Genomic DNA, 25156 nt, shown 5'->3' on the forward strand with positions numbered 1-25156 from the left:
CACTCAGAGTTCTCCACATGCAGCCTCCAGTCTGTCTTTTAAGTGCGGCCTCCCTCCATGTGTACCAGCCAAACCGTTCCTTCTGCCTCTGTGACTTACTCTTGCCAATTTTCCTCCCAGGCTTTCCTCAGACTCTTTTTTCTGTTTGGAATGTCATTTTGTCTCTCTCCTAAATGTCTTGCTGTTGAAATCCTATCCAGCTTTCTGGTCTCAATTCAAATGTCACCTCCTTTTACCACCCCTTCTCTATCTTTGACCTGGCATACTCCTATCCACTCTTCAGGACCTGTTCAGGTATCAGCTTCCTAGTGAGTTTTCCCCAATCACACTCTCATCCCAAGAGATATGCAATCACCTTCCCTCTACAGTTCTTTAGCTTGTGCACCAGTTTAGTTCCGCGTGCATGCACTGAGCATTTTGTGTGCGCTGAGCACTTCAGCAGACACTGGGGTGACAGGCGAATATGACATCATCCCCGTTCAAGAGTCACCAAATGACTGCACACATGCTGTCCAATATGGGAGCCACTAGCTGTGAAATGAGGCTAGTGCAAATTGAAATGCACTGTAGATATAAACTACACAGCAGATTTCCAAGATCTAGAAAATGTAAAAAAATAAAATTGTAAAATATCTCATTAATAGTTTGTTATATTGATTAAATGTTAAAATGATAACATTTTGGATAGATTATGCTAAATAAAAATATTGTTAAATATATTCTCCCTTTTTACTTATTATTTTTAAAAATATGACAGTAAAAATGAGAGAAAAATTAAAATGGCTTGCACTCATTGCTCATGTTACACTTCTATTGGACAATGCTGTCTAGGGAGACAGAGACATAAGGGGATCATTTCAATGTGCCAGATGAATGGCAAAGGTAGAGGGATCCAAAGAATGGAATGCAGCCCAGAAGAAGGGTGCCTGCTTCCCTGTTGATAATGAGGGACACGAGGCACTGGTGACCTGGTCTCTCCAGCTGCACCCCTTGCTACTCTCTAGGTTTGCTCTATCCTATACAAATGCACCCTGTTTTTTCTCATCCTTGGACTCTGCTTTTCTATTTTTTCTTCTGGCTAACTTCTACTCATCACTCAGGTGCCACCTAAGACAAAACCCCCTCTAGGAAGTCTTCCCTTAATTCCCCACTCTTTACTTAAACTAGTTTAAGAGCTCTGACCACATGCTCCCACAGTCTCTTTTATTTCTCCAATACGTCTTCTATCATATTTCATGCTGATTGCTTGTTTAACAGCCTTTCTCCTTCACCAGAGGAGAAACACTTTGAGGTCAGGGAGTATGTAAGAGTTTTTCATCATCCCGTTGTCACTGCCTAGCATAATATGGGCATGTATCATATGTTTAACAAGTGGTCAGGATATTCATGGGTGAAGAAATAAATATGGAAGTGGTCCACCTCCACAGTGTTTATTGATTGACATATCTGCCTCAACTACTAGACAGAAATCTCCCAGTAAGAAGATTCATCATCACCAAAATTAATGTCTGGGTTCCACATGCCTAGGCTTGAGCTGAGTTCAGAATAAGACATGAACTTTCCTGTGAAGCCTTCCATCCTTTAGACTCCACAGAGACCTGAATAGATTTTGCTTAAAAATGGCTTTATGTACAATTAGACTTTGAGCTCCAGGGGCAGTGGGTGGTGGCCTGGTGGATTAAGGACTCTATCTGATTCTTCTTTGTAATGTTCCCAATGCTTCTCCTAGGTCAGATGAAGAATGGATGTTCAGTTATCATTTGAAGGATAAATGGATGGATAGATAGATGGATGGGTGGACAGATGATTGAGTGGATAGATGACTACATAGATGGGTAGACAGGTAAATGATTAAATAAGCGAATATGCTAGATATTAGAACCAGGAGGTGGAGGAAATAAATATTACAAGTGTCAGCTCAGGCTCTCCAAGGGGCCTGTAAAAGACAGGTGAAATAAGTCCAGTTCCCTCTGGACTGAGAACTGGCAGAAGCAAACTTTAGATCAAGAGGGGTTAATGGCTTCTTGCTGCATTATTAAGATTTAATTTCTTATTTATTAAGAGAATGTTCTGTTTAGAGTTGCTTTCCCACTTGGGCATTCCTGAAAATTGCCACTTCACCCGATATAGGCCTTTTCTCAGTCTCTCTCCTCTGGGGGCTTTGCCTCACTCTTTGCAGCTCTTCTTTGAGAGGGGAACCAAGTGGGGCTCAGACACACAGCAGATTGGGGATGAAGTGGGAGCTGCTCATTTTACCTTTTGAGTCAACAGGGGCTACTGTTCCCAGATAGGAGATGGGAAGTCTGGACTTTAGGCCTCCAGGAACATCCCTCATCCTTTCCTCTGAGCACTTGTGGCTTTATTCTCAGCCTTCCTCTTAGCCAAGGGGAGATGTCCCAAAATACAGGGTGAGGAATAACAAATATACACACAAACATACACGCAAGTACAAAAACATGAGCCCTCATGTATAAAGACATTAATGTAATATACACACTTCCACATACATGTGCAAGCTCACATATATGTGTACATTGCATCCACATGAAGGAGTCCAATGCACACACATGTGTATTGTGTATGTGTGTATGTATGTCTATGAATAGAGGAACTTACATCCAATCGTAGGTAGGCATCTGTGCACATCTGTCTATGCAGGGAGGCAAGCACTCCGACGCACGCATGCAAGCTTAATCACACACATGACACAGATACCCAGGCTACAAGGTGTTTCTTTTGGTCCAAAATATGATCTTCAGAGGGACTAAGGGAAATTGATATCCCTGTATTCCTATGTGTCATTCCAGACCCCCAATTTTTCCTTTCGCAATCCTCCATATGAAAATGACTCATATCATGTATTTTATGAGTTTAATAGATTTCACCAAAAATTTGAGGCTCCCATGGAAATGTCTTAGGTGTCAGCCCTCCCACGGGCTTTTCCTTCCTCATGCTCTTTCTCCCTCCCTTTTCCTTCCTTATGCTCTCCCTCGGGAGCCAAACAAATGCATTTACTTGTCCTATATGTGACAGTTTAAGGAGCACGTCTTGTTGTTTGAGTATGCCCTTAGGAATTGACCTGGCACCTCAAACAGCTCATCATAGCCTTTCTTCTAAATGAACATGGTGTTCTTCTTAGGAAAAATTATAGTGAATAAAATTTTCTGCACTTCTTTGCATTAAGAGGGGAAAACTTATATCCAGACAGGAAAGTGAATTTCTCAATAACTCACATTCACCAAGTGAGTGACAGAAACGGGTTTTAATCCTGAGTCCCCAAGTTCCTTAGCCCCACTAAATGATAACAAAAATAATAATAGAGAAGAAGAATAACCACCACAACAATACCAACAATTTCTTAGGTGCCAAACACAGTGCTGAGCACTTATAATGCATCATCTTATTTGATATCCACAATATGCACAAAGGAAGTACGATTATTATTTCTATTTAAAAAAGTAGAAACTGAGACTTAGAGCATTGAGTTACCTGCCAAGGTGACACAAAACTGATAAAGAGCAGGAGGCAGGATTGGAACCGGGCAATCGAAGTCCAGAGCCTGCCCTTTCATTCACCGCCACTTACCACCTCTTTTTTCTCCCATTGCATGAGGAGGCTCTTAGAAATATTTTTCCATGAGTAAATGAATGAAATGATGATGTAAAAAGGATCTCAGACAGTTTCTGGCACATTGTGTTTAATCAACAGTAAATCTTTGCCCCTTTCCTCTCCCCATTCCTCCACACTGAGGATCGAGGAAACTGTAGGGTCTGCTGTCCAACACTGGAACTCAATCCAAAGCTTTGCATATTTTAAAATGTTGTGCTGTAAAAACAGGAAAGGAACAAGGCTCTGTGAATAATTCACCACCTTGCCTTGGAGAAATTAAAAATATATTTCACTGCAAAAGAAAGGTCTTTGTTATTTGGGATTTCCAGGGACTCAGACAGAACACAGCTTCTAATGGAAGGCTGAATTGGTCACAATATTTTTTTTTTCAAGTGAAATGGGAGGTGGAAGAAGTTAAAAGAAAAACAAAAGGAAAAAGGTTAAAAGAAAATGCCACACTCAGTGTAGATGTGATTTTATTTTCACTTTAAAATAGAAGTTATACTACATGATTTAACATTCAAAGTCCTACTTAACTTAATATCTGATGAGCAACAGGCAACAAATACATGTTAGCTGTTTGGTTGTTAGAGTGGGAGGATCAATGGGTGAGTGAGTTGGTTGAAGAGATGACTAATGTTGGGTCAAAAAATAATACAGGAAGACAGAAAACTCTAAGTTTAAAAAATTTAGGGTGAGCTGTTTTTGTTTGTTTTTAGTTTAAATAAATTTTAAAAATTTAAACAAAAGCAGCTTTGTCACCTACTAACCATGCCTCTTCTGAGTCTCATCTTCCTTATCTATAAAATGGAGATAATTTGACTTAACTTGCAGCTTTTGAGGACTAAGGAAAATGTACCATGCCTGCTATGGACAAATACTCAATAAGGAGTGGCTATTACTACTATGAGAATGAATGAATTTGCCCAACCAATCTCTCCATCCACATTCCCCACATCATCAAATTCCTAATCTGGGCTTCCTCAAAATGTATCCTGTGTGCACAGCCTAGAATGTTTTGCCATCTTCCTTCGACCTAGTCCACTCCTGTAGAGCTAAACTGCCATCTCCTCAATGAAATCTGCAGTGATTGCCCCAGCCTGCAGTGTCACCCCTTCTCTGAAGAAGATCAACTGTAATAATTATACCTCTGCTCACCCACCCTGCCTCCATCAATACCCTATATAGCATAGGCCATATCTGAATGCCATTTAGCAGCTCTCTGAGCAGGGGCCATGGTACTCCACCAACCAAGGGGCTTTCTCAAAATTCAGTGGACCCAGTCACTGTGGCAGAAAACCGATGTCCAAAGGACTGTAGCTCATAATATAAAATGATGCATGCAGGCAAGACCCATAAGCATCTGAATTCACTAGTCTCTACTATTTCCCATTTTCTTTGTATTTCTTTCCTCCTCTTTACCCTCCCCTCTTATCCTTACTCCATTAAAGATTGATTTGACTTGATGGGAAGGCTGAAGGGTAGAGTAATTAGTCTGCTTTCCTGTTAACCTAGTCTAAGCCCATATAAGATGCAAATGATACTCTGCTTGTAAAATGATATCCTTAACTTATTAGTCCCTAAAGTAGACTTAAATAAATAAAGGCAATTCTCTAAACAACATCTGAAATTTAATTATTTCCCCAGATTGAATACATTCCACAGGAATAATCAAATTAAGCATTCTCAACAAATTGAACTATTCCAAAGGGGCGCCATGTTTCCACAAAACTTAGTGAACTCTCAACTTAGACTGTACCATAGAATGGAATCCACTGCTCTGATAAGACCACACCAACCAAGACATTTTGGCTTTTCTAGTAGTATATGCCTTTGAGTGATGTACAATAGCAGAGATGTTAAAACAGCGTTGATCCTAGGGCATCCCACCCTCCCCTCCAACCCACACGCAAAGTCATGACAAGGCTATAGCACAGTGGCTGCTGACCTACCTCCCAAGGTGGCAGAGATGAGGAGGTGGGTGCCGTACTTTTTGATGATGGTATCAATGAACTGTTGAGTGGTGGGTCTCCTGCCAAGCAGGCGGATGCTCCTTTGAAACTCCGGCATGAGGGGCAATGGATGACGGACCAGGTCTCTCCTCTCGATGGCTGTGTTCCTCACCTTCCAACGGGCAAACTCCCTGGGCAGGAGAGATGAGCAATACACAACTTACCACCTCTAGCCCTAAGCCAAAGTCCACTCAACCATCCCATGTATGCATCTCTTCTTAGGTGAGAGAGTCAGTACTGTTATTTTCAATATTTTCCAAGTGATACTTAGATCTGGAACTCACAATCCTCTTCAGCCAACAAATACTTATTGAGTACTCTTCTCATCACTGGGATACTGTGGTGAACCAGACAGACACAGTCATGTTCTCATGTTGCTTATGGAGCATCAGGGATACAAAAATCATTGTTGTCTAGTTGCTTATACACCTCTTTTGCTCAATTATGAATGATACCACAAAGATGTAATCTTCTTAGGTATATGGAATAGGTTACAGGGTAGGATTCATAAGAATGCTGGCTGGATGAATAAATAAACAAACGAATGGAAGGAAGGGAGAGAGAAAAGTAGGCTATGTAACAATGAACAAGACCTAAGGCACACAGCAATTTGAGACCAGTTCAAAGACAATTCCAAAATCAAATAATTAACCCAGAGCTGTTTAATTAAAAATTTTAACATACATTCATTGAGCAGCTACTATTTGGAAGAAATTAAGCTATGTTTTGAAGACCCTGTTAGGGGATTTCCATTCTTCCTTTCACTAATCACAGACTAGATCAAGACTAAAGAGCCATGAACTTGAGAGTCCAACTCAGAATCTCACTCTGCTTCTTGCAAACTATGTGGTGGAATCTTGGGCAGAGTATATTACTTCTCTGGACCTATATTTCCTTATCTATAAAATCCAATTAATATTATCTATTTCCTATTGCTGGTACACAGATTACATGAAACAGAGTGTGAAAATACCTTCAGAAACTGCCAGGCACTAATCCAATGTGAAAGATACTTTTATAACTTTATTCCCTCACAAATTCCCAGACATATAAATCATGAAAGGTTCATGGATGATGAACATGGAGCATGCAAACCGAATACAAGTAGAAATTTAAAAAACCTTGGTTCAGGCTGCTTTTGCTTTAATGACCTCTGTTCCTACCCAAGCTGAAGCTCCCCCTGGAAAAACCAGCTCTCCGATCTTCGTGAGTTACAAGCTCCAAGTCCCTTGAGAAAATAGACTAGCTAAGAGGACTATAGGGTCAGCCTACATAAATAATGGGAACCAGAGTTTAATGAAAAGGTCCTTCTCTCCTGCCACAAGATGAGAGAGACGAATGAAGGAAGGGGCACAGAGCAAGAAGAAGCAGAACAGTGTAGGAATCACGCTGGAATATGCCCTGGTAATTCAAGGGTGGAGTCTGACCCCTGATGCAGAGGAAACCGGGTCTGAAAAAAGCTTTCAAATTGGAATAAATTTCCAGGCCTCGGAGCTTATGGTCTGTGTCTGCTTAAGGAATCTCTGTCCATAATTCATAACAGTTCAAATTCTAAATAAAGTCAGCTCAGTACCTTGCACATCATAGGTACTTAATAAACCTATCAGCTGCACTCAAGGAACCCTTGCAGGACACCTACTAAGCACAAAGTATGATGTCTACAGGAGAGGCGTGGACACATCACAGTTCCATGTCCTTAAGAAGATCACACTCTGGCAGAGAAGAGAAGATATTTCCAGTTCATTGTAGATCAGAGACTACAGGATGCAGACGGAGGAGCACAGACTTCTCAGGTCTCTAGAGAAAGCTTCACATTGGAGGTCATATCTGAACTATGGTTTTGAAGTTCACACGGGGTTTAGATAAACAGAAATGTTCAAAAAAAAAAAAACCCACAGACAACTATCCACATGGAGGAAAAAGCAGAAGCAGAGTGAGTGGGAGAGGGATGTATAATACTTTTGAGAAGAGCTGAACAGGAGGGGAAGTGTATGACGAAGGAGTGGGAAAGGAGACAAGATGGAGCCGGTGGCATGACTGGATATTGGAGGAAGAAAGAGGATGGGAGAGGAGCTGAGGAGAATTTTATAGATGTGGTAGATAGCTTGTGACATGACTCACAAAGACTCCTGCCTACTTGTGTACACATCCCTGTGTAATCTCCTCCTCTTGACTATGGGCTGGACTGGACCCAGTGACTTGCTTCTAATGAATAGAATATCCAAAAGATGGAATGTTACTATCGCAATTAGATTACAAAATATTGCACCTTCTGTTTCTCTCTGTCTCTATCTCTCTTTGTTTCTGTCTCTATCTCTATCCCTCTCTCTTGCTGCCATGTTGTGAGGTGCTCTATGGAGATTGCCACATGGCAAGGGACCGAGGGAAGCCTCCAGCCAACAGCTTCTGAAGAATGAGACCTCACAAGGAACTGAATTCTAGCAGTAACCATGTGCATGAGCTGGAAAGGAGGTCCTTCCTAGTCAAGCCTTGAAATGACTAACTACAGACTGGTGAGAGCAACAACACACAACCAAGCCACACTCAGATTCCTGACCCACAGAAACTGGAAGATAATAAATATTGCTGGATTAAGCCACTAAGTTTGGGGTTATTTGTTACTCAGCACTAGATGGCCAATAGAAGGCAATGAGAATCATCAGATATTTCTGAGAAAAAGAGTGACTCCTCATCAGTTTATATCTGAAATCTATAAAATTATAAACACATATAATTATTTATATGAATATATATTATATTATTATTATATTATATATAGATTATAAATATCCATAGAAATATATGCATATTTCATTAAAATGGACAAATATATAATTACACATATGTATGTGTATATATATATAACTTTTATTTATAACTTATGACCTTAAGTTATGATTTTTTATGTGAATATGTATACATTCCTCAAAACTAACATGCCTTTACACACAGAGAGGTTAAGTAACATGTCAAAAGTCACAGCTAGTTAGTGGCAGAGCTGAGAATAGAAAACTGGTATCCTGATTCTTAAATCACTCTTTTAATGAGAGAACTAGAATACAAAACCATAGTAGAACCAGCACCAATACAAAAAGATAATGCCATCTCCACCTCCAAATTACAAACTCATGACTTAATTTCTTTCTTTCTTTCTTTCCTTTTTTTTTTTTTAACGTCCTCCACAGTCTTCTTGATATTCACGAGATATGCACCCAGGGCCTGCCATCTGTGTTGCTTCCTTGAAAAAACCATGGAGGAAACCAATACTGGGTTCCTGGTTCCTCCTTCACAGGATGGATGCAAGGCCTAACTGAGGGGATGCATGTGGCCTGCTGAGTATAATGCCAGACGTTTGGGAAAAGCTCACTAACTGGGGAGTGTTATTGTGAAGCACTGATTCTGCCAGGCACTGACTGTTCAGCACCATGGACAGAATTCCTGATCCTAAGAAATTGTTGCGTCTTACTGGAAAAAGATGGATGTTTAGGAAAGCTACTAAACTACGATGTGCTCTTTGCAATGGTAATTTTAGTCACAGAGGGATCAGACAGGAGGGTCCCTGACTCATTCTGGATGAGAGGCTGAGGCTGGAGTGGAGTATCAAAGAATTTTCCTGTATGAGTTGAATTTTGAAGAGAATATGGGATTTGGCCAGAAAAAGATAGGGGAAGGTGTTTCAGGAAGAACGAGACCCATGTGAAAAATGGAGGGGAATGAGGGAGAATAAGACAGTTGGAGAGAGAGGGATGTGTGTATGTCTGCAGCATTCATATGTGTATGTGTGCATGTGATATATAAATGATAACAGGTAAAGATAGAGAGGTTGTCAGGGGCCACATGATGTTATCAGATATCAGTCTATAAATTCTGTTCTTATTTGCCAACAATCCAGCCAAAAAACATCTTAAGAATGGGTTTATGTGACTCTCTGACCATCATGGAGATGTTGGAGCAAAGACTGTAATAGTCACAGGATTCTACAATTTTATACTCCTTACCAAAATACACTTAAGTAAAAGGACTTCACAGCATGTAGATCTATTTAGAAGTAGATTTAAACAACATTAGAGCTGAAACGGTTGATTTATGTATTCAAAATTTGAGCACCTACGATTTTTACAGCTCTGAGGATATAGCAGTAAACAAATTAGATAAAAGTCCTGCTATCAAGGAGCTTATATTTTGTTGAGAGTGGATATGTAGTAAAGAGACAAATGTGTAACATGTCAGAGGGAGATAAATGCTATGAAGACAAATAAAGCAGAAGAAGGAGCTTGGGACACTCAGGGGTGGGGTATGGGTGTGGTTTCATATAGATGGTCAGAAAAGTCCTTCCTGATTTGATGACATTAAAAGGGAAACTTGAAGAAAATGAGAAGGAGATCATGGGGCCACTTAGTAGAATAGTGATCTAGGAAGAAGGAACAACAAGTGCAAAGGTCTTGAGGTAGGAATTTGTTTGCCAGGTTTGGGGAATATCAAGCAGGCAGGCCTAGGTGAGTAGCTGAGTAGAGGAAATGAGATGAAAGAAATATGGATAGGAAAAACAATAACATCAAAATATGGGCTGAGGTGGACACAATCTAGAGAGTCTACATTAAATTTAGTAAAGACGTTTTACTTTTAAAATCTAAATAATATGGAAAGTCAAAAGGTTTTGAGCAATGATTCAATCTGATTTATGTTCTAAAAGAGGAATAGGCAAGGTTTTTTTTCTGTAAGGGGCCAGATAGTAAATATATTAGGCTTTTCAAGCCATAGTGTATCTGTTGCAGCTACTCCACTCAGTCCTTGTAGAGTGGCCAGCCATAGACAATACATAAATGAGTGAGTGTGGCTGTGTCCCAATAAAATTCCATGCATAACAGCCGTTGGCAGGTCAGATTTGGCCAACAGGGAGTATGACCCCTGTTTTAAAAAGCATCACTATCAGGTCCAGCCTAGTGGCATATTGGTTAAGTTGCACACTCCACTTTGGCAGCCCAGGGTTTGCGGGTTTGGATCCTGGGCATGGACTTACACACTGCTTGTCAAGCCACACTGTGGCTGCGTCCCACATACAAAATAGAGGAAGATTGGCACAGATGTCAGCTCAGGGACAACCTTCCTCACCAAAAAAATTAAAATAAATAAATAAAAGCACCACTATGACTCCTTTCATAGAAGTCATCAAATCTAAGTCAATCAATTCATGGATGAGAAAACTGAATTTCAAAGACATCAAATTATTTGCCCTAGAGCACACAGTAAATGACTGGCAGGGCTGAAATCAGAGCTGGGAGCTCATAACTCCAAGTGCGGTGCCCTTTCCACTGCAACATGCCACCTTAAAAAAAAAAGAGAGAGAGTAAAGGAAAACAAAAGAAAGTGAGAAAAGCTTGCTTGTCATGTTATCTAACTGCTCTGCTGGTCCAGGAACAATTTCATGTAAGTTCTCAGTGAACTGAGCACAACATAAAATATATATCTTTCCTTCTGTGCTCACAAATTAAGCACACTCTCCTTGGAGGAGAAGGCACAACTCGTGATGGCAGAGGATCCGTGGAACATGCCTATGCCTAATTAAGCATCCCAGCGTGGAGGGCAAACCAATTAGACTGAGATTAAAAGAGGATCCTGGATGGAAGGCATAGAGTGGCTGCGGTGAAGCCTATCCAACTAGAGGAGCAGAAGCCAGGAGGGCAGGTGATAACAGAGGCAGAGGATGGATGAAGATTGGAGCCAGGGCTGCAAGATTTAAGATGAGGCTGGAGAGAAAATTGTAAGGCCAAGTCTCTCTTTTTACAGCTAAGCATTGCCTTTATAGGATCCTCCTTCATCCTCTTTACCAGCCTTCTACTCTCCTATACAAACACACACACACACACACACACACAGATGCACACACACTCAATGACACATTAAATATGAGGTTGCAGTGAAGAAAAGACTATGAGACGGGCAAGAGAAGTCTGTGACCTTGGGAAGGTGTTTGCTTTCCTGAGAAACAAGCTGATTGTATTAGATGGTCTTCAGCTCTATATCACTCAGGCTGGGCTTTGGAGGTAAAAATCTTGGGTTAAAACCTGATTCTGATTCACCGATTAGCTGTCAGATCATGGAGAAGTTTGCTTACACTGTGTAAAATGTAAATATAATCCAGGAGAAGCATATCTACCTTAGAGGGATGGTTTTAGGATTGTACTAAATGATGAAGCACAGTACAAGGACACAATAAGCCCCCAGTAAAATGTTAGCATTAAAGTTATTAATATTATCATTGTTGTTATGATTATACAAGAGGCTCCAATGGGAAGCTGGGTGATAGTGGATGGATGGTGGAGTGGGAGACAAGAAACAACATGCTCTTTTCAAAGTTACCAGTAGGTAGAACTTTTGGGATAGGCAGGATTTGAATCTTGTGAAGTATGCTAAAAGTAGTGAGTCTGAATTTAAGAAATGGGCCAACAGTTTATAAACTCTCTTCCTATTTCCTCACATATGTGATGAAAAGTAAAAACCATGCATCTCCCCAAGTGTGCTGAGAGAAATGAAATAACGGTTAGAAAACTTCTTTGTCTAAACAGAGTATGGACAACTGAAAGTGGCTGTTGGTATTTTTTAAATTAGTATTTGCATAGAGCACCTTTATAAAGATGTTTCTGTTGCATAAAATTTTCTTTTCTCTTTCCTAATGTGTAAAATGGGGTTTGACAATTTCTGCTTCTCATGGTTGTGAGGAGAGCACCTTCCTCAGTGCTGGGTCCATGGAAGTGCTAGATAAATGTGTTTACTCTGTTGTTTTCTATATAATGGAGGCTACTAATGACCTCCGAAGAAGTGAAGGGTTGCTTTATTCTTTACAGAAGATATTTTGCAGCTTGTTTTGTAACTTGAATCTGATCTCATAGCAGAAATATTTAGAGGTGGTTTTCAAGAACACACATACCATAGACAAAAATACAAAAATACTGAAAAATAAAGGGAGGAAAATAAAATGAAGCTCGGGTTAAAATTAGCACACAAAATTAATTCTATAAAGTCCTGAATACTTGATAGAAGTGGACTGCAAATGTCTCTGAGCTTCCTTGCAGCCAAAGGAAAAAGGGAATCACAGCCAAAAGAGCCATACAAACAAGAAGATAGAGAGTAGTTTTGGGTCAAAGTTGTTGGATAAACGCAAGTTTCCTGAATGCTACAATAAGACACAAATATCTCCCAGGGTTTCTCATAAAGAGAAGGATACAGTTGATGCTGGTGGGTAATGTCCTCAACAGTATCCTGATGTTTGATTGGCTCAGTGTAGCTTAATGCCTATGCCAACACATCATTCAGTAAAGCAATTCCATGAGAATCAAAAATATTACAGTCTAAATATGTAACTCTCTAGTGGTCTGACTTAATCTAAGGATACATTTTAGAATATTTTATAAACACTGTACCCCCACTAAATGTTTGTTGAAAGCATCACTGCTTACAGTTATGGGATGTTTGCATTTGTTTATTACTGGGTGGCTTATCCCATTGGTTGCATTAACTAATCATTTGGAAGTGAAATAAAAACAAGCCTCTGAGTCGGGTGATGGGGAGTGGGGACACTGGGACCACTTCCATTAGTGTTAGTAGCAAATTATCCCCAGAAAAGCAAAAGGGAAATACAGAGGAAGAGAGTGAAGAGATGAAATCATTGAGCCAACAGAGAGAGAGAGAGGAGAGAGAGGGAGCATTTCTCTTGCTTGCTGTTCCCAGTATCTCCTGATACAAGCCCCAGCCAGCTCAGGAAAGGTGAACCCAAGGGCATATGTGAAGTGGAAATGATGCATCTTAACAATCAGTGTGACTGCAACAAATCCCCTGCCTGCCTCCATGCCCCAGAACCTAAGTGAGAAGGCGGCTGAGGAATGGCAGCATCCAAGGGGATTTTGGCCCCAGAGGGTGAGGAGAGGAAAAGCAGAAAGCAAACAAACAAAAAGAACTATCTCTGAAAACGTGATTATGAATACTTTTGTTTTAATTACAAGTAAAGACATTGACTTAACTGCCGAGAATAAAATAATCTTTGCTTACAATTGGTACATAAGCCCTTCTGTTTTCCAAAGTGTGTTCACTGGAATAATGGCATTTTTAGTCTTATCTGGACCCCAGTAGCAATTCTTATGAGAATCAAATTCAGAGAAATGGGGCAACTAATCCAGGGGAAGCATCTTGGAATGGAGCTAGGTGCTTCTCATTGAGTAGAAATTTGAGAGGGAAGAGTAGAAACACAACAAGCATGCTTGGAATGGCCCAACTTTTATAAAAATGGGCCATTTCCTGAAAAGCAAGCGTGATTCTTCATGGAGCATTGTTACTGAGGGGTGCCAGGGGCTGTATGGGGCAAGCAGCTTAGAATGCCCTTGCTTTATTTTACTTATTTTACTTGGAGTAGCCAGCATTTCCTGAGATGCCCTCAGTCACCTAAGCTGCATTGCTGCCATACAGAATCCAAAACATCAGGATAGAAGGGCTTTTGGAGTGATCATCCAAGGATATCACTGTCATTTCACAAATGAGGAAACTGAGGCCCAGAGAGAGAAAGGGACTTGCCCAAGGTCACAGCACCACTGGTGGCAAGAGGGACCAGAATCTGGGTTCCTGGTCTCAGATGCAGTGTCCTTTATCCTGATGCACTTTACCATCCCATTATCTCAATTTGTAGAGTCTATAGTGCGTTTGCGCCCTTACAAAGCTCCGTCATCACATACGTTAGCCTCCTGACAAGCTGGAAGAATAGTATTGCCCTCCCCTTCACAAGTGGGGGAAACTGAGGCTCAGGCCAGTGATGATCACATGGCAAACCCACGCCAGATCTGGGACAGAAATTCAAGTTCCATGATTCCCTGCCTGGGCTTTTCCCACTTTTTCCTGTTCCTTCCTCCTCCGCCCACTTTGGCATCACCACGTCAGTGAAGGACAGGCGTTACCTCTCTCAAACCACCTTGCCAGGAGCACTTGCAATGCTCTGCAAAAGGAAGTATAGCAGGATATCAAGGAAAACAAATGTGCATCCCACTGAGCACCTGAAAAAGCAACACAGAACAGGTCCTTTCCAGAAGATGTTGTAGCACCATGGGAGGAGCTCAGACCTTAAAGTCAGAAAGGCCTGGCTTTGAATCCCAGCATAAAGCCACTCATTAGCTGAGCGATCCTGAGCAGATTCTTCAGCCTCTCTGAGCTTGTTTATCGATGTAATAGAAATCCTAGCACTTACCTTGCAGGGTTGTCAGAAGGATTAAGCATAATGAATGCAATTAGTCTTGCAGTAGTAGCTACTCAATAAATGTTAGCTATTTATCCCTTGGCAAGGCATCCTAAAAGGGGAGTTTGTCACATAACACATAACTTTTAATGGATATTTTAAATGATCTTAATATGCCCACGGGCTCCACGGATTATACAAACTGCATGTAAATAAAATATTTAAAATTCTGTTTACTCGATTTGTCTCTCTGCTTATTTCCAAAGCATCTATTGTGAAAGCATGACTCATAACTAAATATAGATTAATAAAAGTTTGGAGCAGCAATTATTTTCCAATTATCATAAATCCCATTAAACATTGCAATTATATGAATTTTCTCTTTCAGATCACAAAATTTGAGAGCTCCAAGGAACCACAAAGAATGTCTTCGTATTGCCTTCAATCTTTAGATGGAAACACAGAGATGAGAGGGGAGATAATTTTCTCAGGGACAAACAGCTGTCAGTAGCACAGCTCATTTTAAAATCCAGGTCTTGCACACCCAGGCCTCTGCTCATTTCCCTTTGCCACAGTGCATCTTCTTACGAGAAAAATGAACAACTCCTTCCCCAGCAAGTAATACTGCATTTAATTTCCAATTTCTTTCTTGTTAAATATTTTAGGATTAGCAAGCATGCTGCCATCTCAGAACCTCTCCAAAATCCACATTCCCATCTAGGTCCTTCTTTTGTTTCTCCATATAGAAAGCTTCTCTGTGCCTGCTTTGAGCCAGTTAAGAAATACCTTTTTTTTTCAATTCATTCAACACATATTCTGAATTTCTGCTCCTATACCAGAAACTGGGGATCTAAAGCCATCCTTGACTTAACTTAAATGTACCAAAGTCCTTAAAAATGATTTAACTCGGGTCAGCAAACTATGGCCCACAGACCAAATTTCTCCCATTGTTTTGTAAATAAATTTTTATTGGAACATAGTCACACTCACTTGTTTATGCGTTGTCTGTGGCTGCTTTTGCCCTACAATGGCAGAATTGAATAGTTGCAACAGCGAGGAGAGGGCCCACAAAGTCTAAAAGATTTACTATCTGGCCCTTTACAGAAAAAGTTTGCTGACCCTGATTTAACCCATTGACCTGGCCAGTCAAATGATGTATTTTAAGGAAATAATCAAGGATGCCAGATCAAAGATTTATAGACTGAGCTACTTAAAGAGATAGATCAGTAAATTCTGTGTGTTTTTTGATGAAAAGATTCCCCTGCCCTAAAAATATTTAAAAACTACTTGGCCAGGGGCCAGCCTTGTGGCCTAGTGGTTAAGTTCGTGTGCTCCCCTTCCGTGGCCCAGGGTTTCGCCAATTCGGATCCTGGGCACAGACCTAGCACCGCTCATCAAGCTATGCTGAGGTGGCATCCCACATAGCAGAGCCAGAAGGACCTACCACTAGAATATACAATTTTGTAGTGGGGGGCTTTGGGGAGAAGAAATAGAAAAAAAAAAGATTGGCAACAGATGTTAGCTCAGGGGACAATCTTTAGGGGGAAAAAAAAGCAAGCAAACTACTGGGCCAAAGAAAATGAAAAAACAAGGATGTCTTCCCACACTGCACCTTTAAGCCTAAATAACAAAGTCATTATTTAAATACAAATTAGAAGGAACTGATTTTAAAAAGCGTCCAGATCAACCTGAGTTAAGAAAATTAACGTTTCAAGAAGAATTTATGATTTGATGATTAAACATGGTAATTGATTTAATATATGCAATGATGAAAAAAATACAATGGGAGGGGGTCTAAGGCATTCTCAGAGGTATTTAGCTGCCTAAACATCACAAGAAGAAGGAAGAAACCACCAATCTTCCTAGTTGGTGGGATCTGATGAGTTGTAATGCCGTGAAAACATGGCTCCAATAGCTAGAACCGCAATAACTGGGAAGAACTGACAGCAAGGTAAATCCCCACTCAATAAAGCAAGCTCTTTCTGACTGTCAGAACAAATCAGAATAAAGCAGGCTGCCCTGGGAAGTAGGGAGACCCCTGTCTGAAGATATTGCAGCAGAGTTTCAGTAGCTGATTGACAGACATGCTTGTAGGAGGGATTAGAACCCACATGGTTGCTGGAAAGCGTTGTTGTTGCTGTCTTTACTGACTCTGAGATCCTACGTGTTTCAGGAAAGAAAAATGTGTTTGGAATATTAGGAAGTGTCTTCTGAGTGCCCAGGTGAACTGGAAATGTTTCAGTCAGGACCTAGTATTCCTTGTAACCACTGACAGGTATGTTAGTCTCACATAGGCACCAGGATGATGATAGTAGATAGTTACGGAAAAGATCGCCTACTTAGTTTTTTTGATTTTTTTTTTTTTTTTTTTTTTTTTTTTTTTAGGCTCTGAGTTAGGTGGATGGTACTCCAAAACACATTGAGAGATATCAGCCCCCTGGTATATCCCATGGCTACCCCAAGACTCTGAATTTTAATTCTATTCTCTCTTCTAAAGCACATAAATATGGTCTGTCTCCATCAAATGATCCTTCAACTCCTCTTTTTTGGTGTCCCCATAAACATCTAGCAAATGTAATATTTCTTGAACATGAAGGCATTTCAATGGCCACATCCTAATAAAGCCACTGCCTAGCAACCATTCTTCTGCAAGATCTTGTGGTACTTTCTAGAAGGGCCCCATCTCCTCTCTCTTGTATACAGATACTTATCCAACTAAATCCGTGGACTCAATAACAAATAATATCAACTTTCCAACACTGCACATGCTTGATTCTTCAGATGCACACGCCTAAGTATAACTATATAAGGCCACCTAATATGGGCCAGGTGCTTTGCATTAGTACTCACAAACACCCTAGAAGGTGGTTATAATCATCCTCATTTTACAGATGAAGAAACTCAGGTTCAAAGATCCAGTCAGGTTTAACTCTGTAGATTACACTATGTACATACCACTCATGACTTATGACTACTTTCAGCCCAAGATTCTATCTAGCAAGCTGATTACCCATTATGAACCTCAAGTCCATGAATTTACAGGAATTATTCTTAAACTACCTTGTATTCTTACTTACCTCTTGCATTTTCATCAAAGTGCTGCCAACATTTTGGCCTCCTTAAAGGCTAACATTGGGTCTAGAGGCATGGGCAAAGGCATCATAAGTCTACCATCTATTCCACCATAATGAGCTGGACCACCTTAGACAAGTAATAATTTCTCTTTGGCTTTCACTATCCTCATCTGTAAAATGGACATTTGGACTGGGTTAGTGGCTTTCAAACTTTTGTTTAGACATGAAATATTTGATTCATTAATTCATTCTTTTAAGTAGTTTTATTTATTTTGGAGTGTCTACCATGATTCTGTCACTATTTTAGGTGCTGGGGCTACAAAAGTGAACAATATAGACAAAGAACTTGCATTTTTCTGGGGAAAACACAAATGATAATAATCCAATGACTATTTTGCAAAATAGCAAAGTTAGATGTAAGTAGAACTTCTCTGGGAATGGGGATGGTCACAGAACCATGTCTCTCCTCTCACCACCCTAGCCTTCAGGCTAAGGAGCCCAATTTAAAAACTATCAGACTCAGATTCTATCTGAGCTTTGTGAAACGAGGTCCACAGGCCACCTGCCTCAGAATTCAGTGGGAATTCACGATAAAGTACAGAAACAAGAGCTCCCTCAAACAGCAAATCAGAGTCTCTGCCTCTGACTTTTTAACAAGCTCCCAGGTGACGATTCTACAGAGGAACATTGAGAGCTCCAAGACTGAAGGGCCTCTGAGGTCTCCTCTTTGGACATTCTTCTCCTCCATTCCCTCCTAGTAAACTCCTTCCCATAATGTTTGGCTTCAGTTGGAAAGTCACTTCTACAGGAAACTTTCTCCGACTTCCTCAGCCAGGTCAGCTTCCCCGGACCACTGAACACAGTTGGCAATTGTGTGCATGATGATTTTATTGTCATCCCCCTCCACTGGAAAGTAACCTCCATGGGGTGGGGACTATATTTATTTTTCTCAGCTCTAGTACATTCTTGGAACTTATAAAATGGCCAATAAGTAATTCTTAAATAAATCAAGACAGTACAAGTGGGTTTATGAATAGATCTTTTCTCCTTCTGGCATTAAGCTCATCTTTTTAGGCACCCCCCACAATCAGATTGTTTCACTGCCAACGTTCAGGCCCTGGATTCTGGCAAGTTACATTAGGACTTTGTTACCAAATTACTCAAGTCTTCAGTGACTTCCTGTTTCTATTTATTACTGCACCCTATTCCATGCATAGGCAGAGGCGGCATTTTAAGCCTAAGAAGTGAGGAATTTTGGAATTAGTCCTTAACACCTTAGTGCTTTCATTTTTCCCTTTTCCAATCAGTAGCATATCTAATAAGTCCAGAGATCCACAGGAAAGGATTCTTATGGGATTAAACAAAACTGGGTTCTTAGCCAAGACACATGGAGATACAAATGCTGCCCACTGGTTCCGCTGCTTCCACCTTGACAACTCTACAATTCTTCCTCAATATTACAGCCAGGATTATCTTCTCAAAGTGTGAGTTGGCTCACGCCACCTCCTCCACCTTGTTTGGAAGCCATCAATGAGTCCCAACTATCTACAAAATAAATATGAAACTCTCTGGATTCCTATTCAAGATTCCTCATGACCAGAGTTACACTTCAAAGTCCCAGTTCCTTTCTCTATTACCCTATCCTTACTCCAGTCAAACTGAACTGCTCTGTGGACCCATTCATAACTAATATCATCTTACATTTTTATGAATGTTCAGAGACTAGTGCCTACCTAAAATATAGCCCAGACCTCTTAATTCTGAGTGGAATGCCTTCCATGACCTGTCCTGCCTACATACTTTACCAGCTTCCTCTTGATTCCTCATTAACATCCAGCCCTGGCAGGTACACACTTTGATTTTGTTTATCAAGCTCCATCAAGTGTATAAACCCACTCTGACCTCCAGGCTTTCCTACTTTCATATATTATTCTCTGCTAGAAAAATTCTTCTGCTCCTTTATCTGGTTCATTCTTACCCAGCAATATCACTTTGCACTTCCCCACTCAAAGTATGTATTACCCTGTACTAAAATTGTCTGTTTGCTTCTTTCTGCCCCTGCTACAGGATGCATTCTGCAGGAGAGTGGAAAAAAGGTAGCTTGTTCAGCGTATTCTCAGCACTTAGCTCAAGGCCTGGCATATAGTAGGTTCTGAAATAAATCAGGAAAGAATGACCATGTCTCTCTCATGCTCAGTTGACTCCATGAATTCCTATATATTCATTCATTCAAATAATATTTTTTGAGCCCCTACTAAGTTCAAGATAGTCTTTTAAATGCAGGAGAATAGCAGTGAAAAGGATGGGCAAAATGCTGCCCTTGTCAAGCTCACATTCTAGAAGGAGAGCCAGTTTATAAACAAACCAATGCATATGTAATGAAATGCCAGACAATGGTAAGTCTCATGGAAAAATAAAATAAGACAAGAGGACAGAAAGTGACAGAGGTAGAGAGGGCTCATTTTTATATGGGGGCAGTGGACTCTTCTCTAATGGGGAGAAATATGGCCAGAGACCTAAATGAGGTAAAGGAGACTTACATCTGTTCCAGGCAAAGAGAAAAGCAACTGAAAAATGTCCAACGCTGAGAGTGATCTTAGAATATTTGAAAAAAGCCAGAAGGACTGTTTGGAGATGTAGGGAGAGATAGCAGGGGCTATACGAAGTAGGTCCTGGTGGATCATGAGGACTGTGGGTTTTGTATTAAATGTAATGAAAAACCACTGGAGGCATCTAAGAGAATTAAATAAGAGTTAGGTTTCAGAAAGATCACTCTGGCTGCTTTGTGAAGAGCTGAAGGTGGGGAGAGGACACAGTTGGAAGCAAGGATGCCATTAGGTGGCCGCTGCAGTGGTCCAGATGAATGCTGAGAGTCGCCTGGATGAAGGTGGTACTGGTCAAGATGGCAATAATACCAGAGCTGTATTTTGTAAGTAAAATCTATAGAATTTGCTGATGCAGGGTATGAAAGGAAGAGAAGATGCTTTGGGCTTGGGGTACTAATAACTGTATCAATAGTGATGCCATTAGATGAAAATGGAAACATTGGTAGAGGAGCACTTTTGAAAGGAGAAACCAAGAATTCAGACTCTGATATGACACATTCAAGAAGGTTATTAAATAGCTGGGTACATGAGTCTGGAGTTCAGGGGAGAGGTCTTGGCTGGGGGTATAAGTGTGAATAGATTCTATAACACCATGAGAACAAATAACAACTGATGAGATCATCCTTACATGGGCATAGATAGAGAAGAGGCCCAAGGACTGAGACCCCAGGTACTACAGTATCTAGAGATTGAAAAGAGAAGAATCCAGCAAGGGCACTGAGAAGGTGATCCAATCGAACAAGGAGGATCAATGAAAGAGAAGTTGAGTAAACAGTCTTGCAGTTAATGTAAAATCGAAACTGTCTACCATAGCCTATATGAACTGGCCTCGGCTTGCCTTTCCAACTTTGTCTTCTACCATTCTTCTCCAACTAACTGAAACCCAACCACAGAACCCTTTTTCAGTCCTCAAATGGGCCCAGATACCTTGGCCTTCAGCACCTTTTTAGCTTGCAGGGGGTGCACTTCCCTCGATCTCTTGAGTTCTGCCCCCATATTATGCAAAGCTCAAAGTCACCAGCTCAAAGAGGCAATCTCTGACCACCAAAGCTAAACTATACCCCATCCTATTATCCTATTTTCATTTATTTATGACAATTGTGCCATTATGCAATTTTATTCATTTGCTTACATTTTATTATCTTTCTCCATATACTCTCCAGGCTTCAAGCCTTTTTTCCTGCTGCAGTATAAACTCCTGGAGGACAAGAACATTGTCTTATTCATTGGATGGTTCATTGCATGAGCCTATGAACTGTGCCCAGCACTTAGTAGGTGCTCAATAAGTATTTGCTGAACACATGAAAGAATTCAGCTCTTCAAACCCCATCCATCAAGACCAAATAAAATTCTACTTCATTTATGGAAACTTCCCTAACGTCTCCATCTTAAAGCAAAATATGAAAAGCACTAAAATGTAGCAGAAAGAGACCAGTTCTGGAAATCAATTCAGAATGGGGTTCAAGTCGCAACTTTGCCTCTAATTGGCTGGGGGGCTTTGCACCAGTCACATAAATTCTCTGGACTTGTTCCCTGAACAGTGAGGATCATAAAGGTCCCTGTTAGAGGTAATGTATGTAAAGGGCAGCTACTCATAAAGATTGAATATTATCTTATAGTCCTTATCCTTCTCTCCTCCGCATTCCCAAAACAGGCACCTAGACCTCATGACCCTGGATAATTTTTCTTCTACTTGTAGGGTCTGTCCCCATCAAGCACTATGGCATTATCAATACCAGTCCAACTCTGTCTGAATGCAGTGACTTGGAATTTCTAGATTCCTTGTAAAGGCTCATGGAATGATTCACCCTCCCCTTCCTCAGGGGCATGAAGCATTTCTAGCCTGAGATTCTTCCACTTCATTTTTACCAGTGTCTTATCCCCTCAGTACTTGCCTTGGGATTGTGGGAGTTTGCTCATATAATCCCCTGCTGGTCACTCTTACTTCGGCGTTTCTTTCTAGTCTTTTTTGTCCTCCTCCACCCCCCCTTTTTTTAAGCTAACATTTATACAGTGACTTCCAGTTTGCAAAGCACATTTCAAATACCTGAGTTTAATTCTCAACACTGCCCTATGCGTAGAGATTTTTATTTACTCTATTTTTAAAATGTAGTGCCTGAAGCTCCATAGGTGACATGACCTATATAAGGCCACAGACCCCGAAAGAGCCGGGCCAGGAGGAGACTCCAGGTATGTGTGAATTTGAACTCACTGCTCTCTCTACTTTACCATAACATTCATTCATTCATTCAATGTTTCATTAATTCATTCATGCATCCATTCATTCAGCAAATATTTATTAAGCACTACACACTATTCCAAGCACTTGAGCTATATCAGTGAACAAAACATTCACAGATCCTTTCTTTGTGAAACTTGTTTTCTAACACGATCAGAAAGATTTTAAAAAGTAAGTGTTTTAAGCAAGTAAAATAGAAAGTGATAAATATTATGGAAAAAAGGAAAGATATTGCAGAGTAAGGGAAATTGGAAATGCTCATAGAAGGGGTGCAATTCAAATCGGCTGGTCAGGGTCAGTGTCACTGAGAAAAGACCTGAAGGAAGTGAAGACTGAGCTATGTAAGTTGACACCTGGTAGAAGAGCTTTCCAAGCAGAGGCAACACCAGGAGACCTGGTGACCAGAGAGCAGTGAGTGAGAGGCAGGGAGAAGTAGGAGGTAATGTCAGAGAGAAAACGGGGGTCTGACCACGTAAGACCTTCTTGACCACTGTGATGATGTTGGTTTCTATTAGGAAATAGATGGGGAGCTATCACAGAGCATTGAGCTAAATAAGTGACATGATCTAACTTATGCTTTACACAGATCACTCCATATTGAGAATAGAATGTGGAGAAGCAAGAGTAGAAGAAATGAGACTGCAGGAGAGAAAGACAGTAGCTTGACTCAGAGGAGTAACAGTGGAGGAGATAAGATATGGTCAGATTCTGGATTTGTATTTTCAGGCTAGTAAAAGGAAGATTTCCTAATGGATTAGATGAGGGGTGAGAGAGAACAAGGGGAATCAAGGAAGAGCAAAAGGTTTTGACTTGAGTAACTGAAATATGGATCTTCCATTAAATGAGATGAGGAAAGGTATGGACAGGGTAGATCTGGTAGGTAATTGGGAGGAGCAGTCAGAAGTACAGGTTTAGACATAATATATTTGAGGTGTCTACCCAATATCCATGTAAGATGTCCAGTGTGCAGTTGGATATGTAAACCTGGATTTGGGGAGAGAGGTTTGGGCAGGCAATGCTACTGATAGTCTCCCACTCGCTTTCAAAAATGATCCAAGTGAAGGTTTATTCAACCAAACAGCATATGCCTACTATTCACTAGGAACTGTGCTGGAGACTGCTGTCGATGTGGCCAGGAGAAAATGGGCATAGTTGCTGCCTCGCAGTATTTACAGTCTATCAGGAAGACAGAGTAAGCATAAGAAATAAATAATTAGAATAAATAAATTACATTACAATATGATAAGGTCTTTGGTGGGGGAAGTACAAGTTGGTAATGGGAGTACATAGCTTTGGCATCTGACCTAATCTGGGAGTTTCCCTGAAAGCTTCATGGAGGAAATGAGATGTAAGCTGATACCTGAAGAAATAGTTAGCCAGGGGCACAGGAGGAAGAGGAGTATTTCAGGAAGAGGGAATAGCCCAGAGATGAAAGAGAACATGATGTAAATGAGGGAGTAAGAAAAATTCAGAGGCGATCAGGTAGGTGCAGGATGGAGGGCTGGGCGGACATGGTGGAAGATGATATTAGAAAGATGGACACTGGGTAGATCACAGAAGGATTTGAAAACTCCTATGTTTAGGTTCATCTGGAGGATACTGAAGAGCCAATGAACGTTACAAACAGGAGAATCAAATGTTGAGATGATCAATTTAGGAAGAGCTTTCTCTGACTATAGATTCCCCATCAAAAAAATGGTCTGCAAGACGCTAGCAAAAGGATTTTGTCTGACCCAGTTGGTGGCACAAACTCTTCCATAGCTACCTAATACTCATTACTCCATTTACGTGGAGGGAGAAAGACAGAGAGAGAGGAGAGAGAAAGAAAAAAAAATCCCTTTGAAATGCCAGGGTATCAAGTTTCTGTAGGAAGTTCAGGCCAAGTCTTTCTTCTGTTCATTCATTGAACCCAAACCTGACATCCTCCTGGCCTTGGGCAGGATGTGAGCACTAAGAGCAGGGGCAACAGGAACTGGGAATACAGCCACGAGGGGACGCCACACACCTGGCAGGAGGGGGGAGGTGCTGGGACAATATCCTTATGAATCATGTCACTGAGGACCTGGGAGGGAGAGATAAGGAAGGATTGCTCACCAATGAGGTAGATTTCAGTAGAAATCATAAGGTGAGAGCTTCATGGATTTTCATTCATTCATTCAATCTGTGGACACCAGCTGCTGAGGGTAATATTAAGTGGATGGTATTAAGACAGCATTTAGCCAGAGGACACAGGAGTCTGCAAGCTCTGCCCTAGATCAGGAACTCTTCCCAGAGGATGCAACCTCTGTCACCAGGGGTGCTTCTATTCTCAACCCAAGCAAAGTCAGCTGGTCCCTGTTAGGGAAGTTGTTTCTTGAGCCAGATCAATGTGAACAGCCTTGAACCAAAGCTGATCTAAC

The 25156-nt window shown here is 40.8% G+C and overlaps 1 protein-coding gene across 1 annotated transcript in view; it reads right to left on the reverse strand.

Annotated features, from left to right (window-relative positions):
* Positions 1–25156, reverse strand: part of BRINP1 (BMP/retinoic acid inducible neural specific 1) — a 171932-nt gene that overhangs the window by 60294 nt on the left and 86482 nt on the right. The window contains exon 3 of the mRNA XM_023628761.2: positions 5562–5752. Coding sequence (XP_023484529.1) covers positions 5562–5752 — 191 coding nt within the window. The remainder of the gene's footprint in view (positions 1–5561; positions 5753–25156) is intronic.

Source organism: Equus caballus, chromosome 25, assembly GCF_041296265.1.
Source record: "Equus caballus isolate H_3958 breed thoroughbred chromosome 25, TB-T2T, whole genome shotgun sequence".
NCBI lineage: Eukaryota > Metazoa > Chordata > Mammalia > Perissodactyla > Equidae > Equus > Equus caballus.